General features: G+C 37.9%; 1 protein-coding gene across 1 annotated transcript; it reads right to left on the bottom strand.

Annotated features, from left to right (window-relative positions):
• Window positions 1-4,045: 4,045 nt before the first annotated feature.
• On the bottom strand, window positions 4,046-6,396 carry LOC103587302 (putative UDP-GlcNAc:betaGal beta-1,3-N-acetylglucosaminyltransferase LOC402377). The gene is made up of 2 exons (XM_008568778.1): window positions 6,391-6,396; window positions 4,046-5,149 (listed from the first exon to the last, which is right to left on the bottom strand). Exons 1-2 carry the CDS (start codon window positions 6,394-6,396, stop codon window positions 4,046-4,048), a joined length of 1,110 nt encoding a protein of 369 aa, XP_008567000.1.
• Window positions 6,397-10,310: the final 3,914 nt, after the last annotated feature.

Below are 10,310 nucleotides of genomic sequence, written 5' to 3'. Positions count from 1 at the left end.
AAATTATGCTTTAGACTGATGGACCTAACAGACATATACAGAACCTTCCATCCAACACCAGCAAAATACACATTCTTCTCAAGCACAAATGGAACATTCTCCAGGATAGATCACTATTAGGCCACAAAACAAATATGAACAAATTTAAGAAGATTGAAATTACGTCAAGTATCTTTTCCAACTACAATAGTATGAAACTAGAATTCAACAATAGGAGTATTTTTTTTTTAATTCACAAGTATGTGGAAATTAAACTATTTGCTCCTAAACAACCAAGGGGTCAAAGAAGAAATCAAAATGGAAATTAAATAATATTTTTAGACAAATGACAATGGAAACAACACATACCAAAACTATGGCAGGTAGCAAAAACAGTTTTAAGAAGGAAGTTTAAGGCTGGCTTGTTAGCGTAGTTGGTTAGAGCATTTCTTTTATTTTAAAAATGGCTGGTCTTTACCCTATTGAAAGAAACATTTAAAGTGCGTTCTACAAAGTATTTACATTTTAAATTAAATAGAAACAATTATTAAAACTTAGTATTTAGGCATTATATACACATACATGCACAAAATGGATGTAATGTAAACGTGTATGTAAATATCTGTGTATTTATATAGACCCATTGTTATCTATAATAACAAGTTTTTTCTAGTAGCTATCTTTACTTCCACTTTATAAATCAATGAAATGAGATCAAAAACATAACAAAACAGAATTCATCCAGCTAGTTTATGGCTGAGTTGCTCTCCAAATTATAGGGTCCTTCTACTATAGTGGAAGGCTAAGGGAAGTTTGCATTCTATATTATTGATAAAGAATTTTCCAAACTATAACAGAAGACGGTGTGTAAATCTGCATTCTTAAAGAACAAAATTGTTTGGTGGCTATTTAAAACAGACTCATAGGTCAAATCTGTTGAAACTGTAAGTCACATGCACCATGAATTTTTCTGATAACATTTTTCACTTTCAGCCACCTTCCCTCTTCCCTACATACTCTGACCATCATTTATACAACTCAAGGAAAGGACATGTATTTCACAATATTCCAAGTAAATATTGTTGGCAAAGTATATTTGCTACAGACAGAAGGATGATATGTGTTTGTGGGTGTATGTATGTGCATGTGAATATGACTACATAAACACATAATCCAATTAGTCATTGTTAAGATTATAAATTTCAATAACCCTGCCTGTCAGCATGCAAAATTAAAAGGTATGCATCTGGACACTTTAAAAATTGTTCTCCTTTTCTGACAGTTCTTTCAATAGAACATCGTGATTATTTATCTTGGGTATGATTCAAACCTAACATTTCCTGTTTTAAAATACTGCCCTGAGACAGAAAGATTACACTGAATACAACAATCTCACTCTACCTTGAGTAAAGGTTTTGTTTTGTTTGGTTTGGTTTGGTTTTTATTTTAGCTGTACTCACAAGCTATCATTTTCAAAATTTAGGACAAAATTACCTTGAATTCATGGGCATCAAGGTTATCCATACTGTAACATGTTCTTTTCCACACCCGACATATCAGGTAAGAGAATCATAGCAGGATCTCCCAGGAATATAACAGGATGGATTTGATCAATCAACAAATAGTATTTGAGCAGCCACTGTGCCTCTAGCACTGAATTAAGTGTCCTTGCAGGAATGAAAGTCTATTCTGTTTAAATAACTGCCATTTAGAGTATATGGCTTGTACCAAACAGTGCTTTACATATATTGCTATTCTCTGACAAACAATTTTGTCAAGTAGGTATAATGATCCCCATTTTTCAGAACAGGAAGCTAAAGTTCAGAATGTCACCGAGCCTGAGATAACAGTACTAAGCAAGTAGTAGAGGCAGGATTTGCTATCATGACTTTCTTGCACCATCTATGCTATGCCTTGTCACATAAAGCATTTTGGATGTTTGTCATGGTACGTAACACACAGAACCTGTCTGCCAGCCTGGGATAAAAATATCTGCAGCCGATGGCTGAAGTGTTTACAGTAACCTTTGGAAGACTGTCATAAATCACAAAAGCTGCTATATTGCTGCTGAAAAGCTTTCCAGGGTACTTGAGAACCTGCATATCTCATGGTCAATTGATTTTCAACAAAGATGTCAAGAATACACAATCGGAAGAAGACAATCTCTTCAATAAATGGTGTAGAGACAACTGGATATACACATTCAGAGGAATGAAATTAAACCCTTATCTCACACCAATACAAAAATCTACCCACAATGGATTAAAGACTTACACATAATACCTGAAACTGTAAAGCTAACAGAAGAAACCCTAAGGGAAAAGTTCCATGACATTGGTCTGGGCAAATATTTTTTGGATCTGTTCCCCAAAAGTACAGACAACAAAAGCAAAAATAGATAAATGGGATTATATCAAACTAAATACTTCTGCATAGCTAATGAAACAATTAACAGAGTGAAGAGACAACATAAGGGATATGAGAAAATATCTGCAAACCATACATCTGATAAGGGGTTAATATCCAAAATATATGAGGAACTCAAATAAGTCAATAGCAAGAAAACAAATAACCCGATTTAAAAATGGGCAAAGGGGCCCTCCCGCCGAGGGTTCGGATCCCATGTGGAGACCGGTTCACGCTCACTGGCTGAGCGCGGTGCGGGCGCGACATCGAGGGTTGCGATCCCGTTGCCGGTCAGTAAAAAAGACAAAAAGGAAAAAAAAAATGGGCAAAGGACCTGAAAAGACATTTTTCAAAGAAGACATGCAAATGGACAGCAGGTATATGAAAAAATGCTCAACATTACCAATCATCAGGGAAATGCAAATTAAAACCACAATAAGATATGACCTCACACCTATTAGAATGGTTAATATCAAAAAGATGCCAGATAACAAGTGTTGGCAAGAATGTGGAGAAAAGGGAACCTTGCTCGAAGGGAACCTTGGAGAAAAGGGAACCTTGTTGGTGGAAATGTAAATTAGTATAGCCATTATGGAAAACAGTATGGATGTTCCTCAAAAAATTAAAAATAGAACTACCATATGATCCAGCAATTCCACTAGTGAGTATATATCCAAAGGATATGAAATCAGTATGTCAAAGCGATATGTGTACTCCCATGTTTATTGCAGCACTATTCACAATGGCAAAGATATGGAATCAACTTTAGTGTCCATCAATGAATAAACTTTAAAAATGTGGTATATATCCACAAGGGAATACTATTTACAGCCTTAAAAAAAGAAGTAAATCCTGTCATTTGCTACAACGTGGATGAACCTGGAGGACATGTTAAGTGAAATAAACCATGTACAGAAGGACAAATACCACATGATCTCACTTACATGTGGAGTATAAAGAAGTGGAACTCTTAGAGAGTAAAATGGTGGGGTGTGCGAGGCTGGGGAGATCAAGTGACATAAAATCTCAGACAAGAGGAATAAGTTCAGGAGATCTATCATACATCTTGGTTATGATAGTTAATAGAAATATATTGCATATTTGAAAACTGCTAGGATAGTAGATTTTGAGTGTCCTTACCACACACAAAAAAAGATAAGTATGTGAGCTGATGCATATGTTAAATAGCTTGATTTAGCCATTCCAGAGTGTAAACATATTCAAAACATCATGTCGTACACGATAAACATATACTATTTTTACTTGTCATTTTTTTTTTTTTTAAAGACTTGGTTATAGGGTTGGTTTAGCTTCGTTGGTTAGAGCACGGTCCTGATAACACCAAGTTCTAGGGTTTGATCCCTGAACTGGCCAGCTGCCAAAAAGTAAATAAAATAAAATAAATAAAAGACTCAGTTACACTTAAATGTAACGTTCTCTCTTTTCTGAAAGAAAGGCTCTATTTTTAAAACAATCATGCTACACCAATGTAAATTTCTCAATAAGACTGAGTACATCAGAGCACTAAGAATATGTTGTAACTTTGCTAAGTACAATTAAAGACTGAGAGAATACATAAAACATGGGGACAGACGGATGCTTTCTATAAAAAAATAGAAAGTTATTTAAAAATAATAGACATAAGAAAAACAAAGAAATCCTAATCACCCAAATACATGGCATTGTTTTTTATGGTCCCCATGTGAAAAGGTTTAAAGCTATCAAGGTATGTCAGAAGTTTGCAGGAAATGAGCCCATAGTAAGTCTCAAACAGTGTACATTCTTTCCCATCATTAATTTCCTTCCATGCCAGGGATATTTCAGCATCCGTAGTTTCTGAGGATGTAAAAATGAATTTATAGCAACATCTGTCATATCTGATGTGTCTTTTTCCAGAAAATCTTGAACTGTGGATGGGTATAAGGCCAATGGACTTAGCACAAATTCCTACAAACACATCAGAAGGCACCATAACGGGTACTTCTTTGAAAACCACATACATCATCCGAGCCACATCTTGGGACATTATGAAGGCCTCACCACTGCAGTAATCTGGGTAGTATTCTTCTGGGTACGCACTAAGAGGGATAAATTCTTGGCTATGAGGGTCTCTGTTGGGTGTATCTTGATGTATAACTCTTCCTAGATAGATATCTTTGAGGTGTTCTTTAAGATTGAGAAGGAAGTCTACCAAACTCGGTAGGTTGACAAACATCTCTTCATCAACCTTGAGAATGAACAGGGCATTAGGGCAGAAAGTCACAGCCCACTGTATCATTGCAGTGATCTTCAGGGTCTGGTTCTCAGAACTGTCCAAGAAGAGACCCTCAATTATATCATTATTCTTATTGGACTCTTCGTCTATCTCTTTCTGGGTAGTTACCAAAAGAGGCATTCCCAAAGCAAACAGTGTGAGAACGGGGTGCCCTCGGACACTGGTCACATTACCCCAGGTTTTCCTGATGAGGTCCCGTCTTGTCCCATTTCCTGGGCTACTGAAGACAAGAGAAAGCAAAAAAATCTTCTTCCCTTTACATACCTCTGACTGGCTCAGGACATAATACTTGGAGAGATTACTTTTTAGGGGCTCCATGTTCAATTTTCTTGCTTTATCCTTAATTTCAAGAACTTTCATATCTACATAAGGCAAAGAATGCAGGAAGTATTGTTCCACAAAGTCAGCCCCAAAAAGCAAGGCATGAAATAGGATGACATTAAACAGAATGAAACACCACTGGTGAGTCCGAAGTCTGCAGAATGTCACCTAAATAAGAAAAGGATACATGTCCATTCAATCTTCATCTCCATTCCTGTTTTTGCCCCCACTGCCCACTATATAGACCTCTTACAGCCCTTAGCACTACACTCTATTTTAAGTATTTATTATTATTTGTTATTATCTGTCTCTTCCACTAGATCATGGTTTCTTAGACAGCAGGCATCCTGTCCCTCTTATCCAGTGCTGCTGAAGCCAGTGTTTGGCATAAAGTGCAAACTGAATAAAATGTCAACTGCTTGTTTTCTTGCTTGTTTGGATGAAAGCCTACTTACCATATATAAGGCACTGTGTTATAGACACTGGGGATACAAAGAATAATCAGACATAGACCCATGGGTATAATGTAACAAGTGGCATCATTATGATTAAAACCTATAGGAAAGTATCTGATGTTCTTTCTTGAATCGAAGAACTTGGATCAGTTTCTTCTCTAATTACAAAGGTCAAGGGCTATTTTTCCATGAAGACATTGCTATTGTTGGCCACCACACACTGGCTACTATCAAACATTTACATTCTTCTAGTATGACTTTCCAATTTAACCTAATACTGCATCAGTCTGTTTTGACACTGTCTCCTAATCCATCTGACATGTCTGTCAATATGGACAGATTAATGCTGTCTGCATAGTACCACTTTAGAGATCTAGGATGGACCTGTGCCAAGCTCACTCCACTTCATCAAAGGAGATGGAAACTTCCCGTTCAGAAATGCATATGCAGAATCGTAATACAACAGAGCTAGGAAACTTTAAATGAATTAAATCCCTATTCATTAGAGATTTGATCAACAAAGCCTCCCATAATAGTTACCTCTTATTGAGCACTTGCTGCGTGCCAGGCACTGTGCTAAACACTTTACATGCCTTAACTCATTTAGTTCTGATAATATCCCTTTTAGATAGGTTATCTTCAAAATTAAGCTGAGCATTCAAGCAGTTTGGTAATTTGCCTACGATCACATAGTGGGTAAAGGGTTGGGGTAGGGCCATGATTTGAACTCAAATCTCTCAGCTTCCAATGCTCACTCTTAACCACTGAAGAATCCTGACTCTTATCTTTACTTTTACATGTCTGTTAAACCGGAAAAAAACAAACTCCTGCAATTATAATCTGAACTCCTTTCCATTTTCTTAGGGCTCATGATTTACACATGGAAGAAACTTCAGCTTCCTTAAAGCCTACTTTAATAGATACAAAATGCTTCAAAGATTATAAGAAACTTACCTGCATGTTGTCTGTGAGCAATTACACAGCTTTGGGATTTATTGAGTACAGAGGCCAAGTATGCCCAAATGTATCTCAGGATCACTCCAGTCTAACAGCAATTGCAGTAAAATACTTTGTGCTTCATACTTTAAGGATAAGGTTTCTTGCCAATCAGCCTGAGCTTTTGTCCCAGAATACCTGCTGACTACATAGAAGAGTGAGTGCTGATCATGTTACAGCTAGAGTGAATCCAGAACAAAGAATAGAAAAGGCAAACCTCTTCAAATGCTTCCAACCTGTGTACCTCATGAAACTGACTCCTTGTTTTTATACTGAGTTCTTGGTAAAAATGTGTAGGAGTTCAAAGAACAGTTCACCCACATCACCTCTCCACAGCATTACTACACAAGGAGAAATGCAGAAGTACAGTGTTTTTTGGAGTGCATCTTAAGATACTAAACAGTTGGAGTAATGCCTGCTCCATGGTACATGCACATGCAAAAATGTGTGTGCTAAATGTCAAAGACTACTTGTCATCCCTAGTGGGTGCATTTTTTTTTCTCCCCAAAGAAACAACACATAATGAGGTCTCATTGGGACAGAATCTGGACTATGCAAGAACTTTACTAAATCAATTGTAAGTCATCCTAACTACCTACCCCAGGCAAGTATATCTCAAAATGGAAAACATCATGTAGCTCATTCTAGCCTGAATTGAAGAAACTAAACATTTGGTGTTTGCCTTTTTCCTGAAGCATGTATCTGTAGGAATTAATCCTAAACACCATTTCTACCAGCAAGTTTATTTCAAGAAAAGAAACAACATTCAACATATTTTCATGTTCCTGTCACATATGCAGTTATACTGAGCATTCTTTTCTCATGCCAGGCTATCTTTCATCTTTTTCTTTCACATGTTTATTTTCCTACCTGCTATTCACAGCATTTTTTGCAATTATTTGGCTAGGAATACCACCTTATATTTAAAGTTGGCTTTGTTTTCTCAACAATCATCATGCGATTTTGGAATTTTTTACAAAATGGAAAAGTCTAACCTAAAATTTTTTTAAATGAAAGGGAATTTTTGCATATACTAAGTAAACAATTGAATAGATCTTGTACTTAATTAAACACAAATTATTTTTATAGTCATAAATTTTGCTCCTGGATCTCTTTTGGGTGTCAATGTACCCAATTTGATTTCTTTGTCTATGACAGGTTCAAACAATACTATTTTGGGGGCAGCTCCACCTGGAATTTTCGGTTTGATTCCTACCTTGCTGGGGCTGAGACTGTTACTACAAAGAGATATGGGTGCTTGGTTTTCTTGATTACCCTGGTATTGCCTTCCTTGCATAGAGGTTATCTAATCTGTGTATTCATGTCTTCCTAAATGTCTTATAATGTTGTCATCATTCTCTGGCTTAGACGTCCACAGTGATTTTCTGTTGCCTACCAAATCAAATTTGCCCTCTCGAGACATGTCCTTTATGACACAATACTTGGCTTACACCCCACATAATTTTTATTTCCCACTTTCAAGTTACCCTAGATGAAGTCAGCATGCCTTCATACAGGAGCCTTGGCTGTACTCTACCACTAACTGGATATATGATGCTCTTATTGTATATTTTATGTGTTTCATCTATATCATTTTGAGATAGGAGGTACTCAGTTTCCTTGGGTTTGGGTTTTAGGATGCCCTCTGGGTTCTAAGCCACTCCCCAAGGTCTCAAGGCTCTTCTCTAGGCCATATCCTAGAGGACGGTTACTGTTGCTTATTACATCTATGTTTGGTACAAACACGGGGAAATTGAGACCACAAGGGGTGGACTTATGGAAATCCAGGGGCTGAGTATGTTCAGTAGAAAGGAATTATGTAACTCTAGTAACTGAGCATGCTCAGTAAAAGGAATTTATATAGGCTTATACGACCCCAGTGACCAAGCATGCTCAGTGGAAGGGAGTTTATCCTTTGAGTGACTTTTCACTGGAAGCACCGAAGAGCACAGAATATTCTTGAACATGTTTGGTGCATATGATTGACTTTGACCAATGAACATACCCTAAAAGGAGACTAACTGAGCATGGGCAAGACTGTTACATAACTGGGAACCATGCCCTTAGTTGAATATTCATTAGATAGCATGAATATGTATTAGATAGCAAAACTATAAAAGTTGAATCCTTGGAGAGGGTGAGGTGGTTGCCCACTTTTCCTGGGGCTAACATGCACTTCGCTGGCAAGGTGTATATGCTTTACAATTTTGTGTTAAACTTACTTCTAACGGGCGGCTGCTCATTCCCTTGAACAGCTCTTGTACTAAACTTTAAGTGTGTATTTCTTACTTTTGTATTAAATTTAGTGTGGGCCCAGCTCAGTGTCTGGAGCTGGGCCACGCTTTTGTCTGTGAAGTCTCTGTTCCTCATTTTGCTATGATAAACCTGATTTCACTTTCTTCTGTGACTCTGCTCTTAAATTCTTTCCTGTGGCAGTCAAGAACCAACTAGAGGTTGTGGTGGGTTAAGGCTGGCAATTAGGCCTCCCCAGACCCTCTCCTCTGGTAAATGTTAGACATATGTGGCTATTTAAATTAATTTAAATTGGCCGGCCTGTGGCTCACTCGGGAGAATGCAGTGCTGATAACACCAAGGCCACGGGTTCGGATCCTATATAGGGATGGCCAGTTGGCTCACTGGATGAGCGTGGTGTTGACAACACCAAGCCAAGGGCTGAGATCCTCTTACCCGTCATCTTTAAAAAAAATAATAAAAATTAAAATTAATTTAAATGAATTAAAATTAAATAAAATTAAAAATGTAGTTCCTCAGGCACATTAGGCACTTTTGAAGTGTTCAACAGCCACAAGAGGCCTTACTGGACAGCACAGAGAACATTTCCATCATTGCTGAAAGTCCTATTGGACAGTGCTGGTATAAGATGCATATGAACGTGTGTGTGTGTGCGTGCGCGTGTGTGTGATTTAGGGGCCTTTACACAGAGACAAGGGTAACTTGTGCTCTTAAGTTGCTTTGAGTTGAAATCCTGTGACAGCCAGTTACTATGACCTTAGGCAAGATGCCTAAATCTCTTTTGACTTCAGTTTCCCCATCTCTAAAAATGGAGCTAATAGTAATTACCTTGTAGGGTTGTTGTGGGAATTGAATGAGATAATACATGTAAAGTGTTTAGAAGAGTACGTCGCACTTAATGCAGTTTTAGTTCTTGATGCTAAAAGATTTACATGTTTCATCCCCTTCAATACTCAGAAAGAACAGATGAGGAGGGTACTAAAATTGTTATGCAGATAAGAAAAATAAACTCGGAGAGGTTAAGTAACCAGGCCATGGGCACGGCCAGGGAGTATAAATGCTGACTCTCTTCTATATCACCTACCATTTTTCGCTTGCTAACCCCCTTAGTTTGCTTTATTTTTCTCCTTAGCACTTGCTAAGGCTTGCATCATGCTCCGCTTATTTATCTGTCTTCCTACCCCACTAGATGTAAGCCCCAGGCGGTAAGGGATTTTTGTGTTTTTTGTTCACTAACCCTATCCCCTAGAACAGTGTTTGAGATATAACAGGTGCTTCAATGGGTTGTTTGAATTTGTACACATCTCTTTTTTTTTTTTAAAGATGATTGGTAAGGGGATCTTAACCCTTGGCTTAGTGTTGTCAGCACCACGCTCAGCCAGTGAGCTAACCGGCCAACGCTATGTAGGATCCGAACCCGTGGCCTTGGTGTTATCAGCACCGCACTCTCCCGAGTGAGCCACGGGCCGGCCCTGGACACATCTCTTAACCTCTCTGAGCCATAGCTCCCTCTCCTTCGTAAAGTGAGGACAATAAGAAAACCTGCCAGAGTTGGTGAAAGATCTGACTGGATAAGGGACATACACGCCTGGGCAAGTTCGGAAGTATAACCCAAATGGCAGCGT

This window comes from Galeopterus variegatus, unplaced genomic scaffold, assembly GCF_000696425.1.
Source record: "Galeopterus variegatus unplaced genomic scaffold, G_variegatus-3.0.2 Scaffold439, whole genome shotgun sequence".
Taxonomy (NCBI): Eukaryota; Metazoa; Chordata; class Mammalia; order Dermoptera; family Cynocephalidae; genus Galeopterus; species Galeopterus variegatus.
Note: the sequence above shows the minus strand (reverse complement) of the source record. Positions and strands in the feature narration are given on the sequence as shown.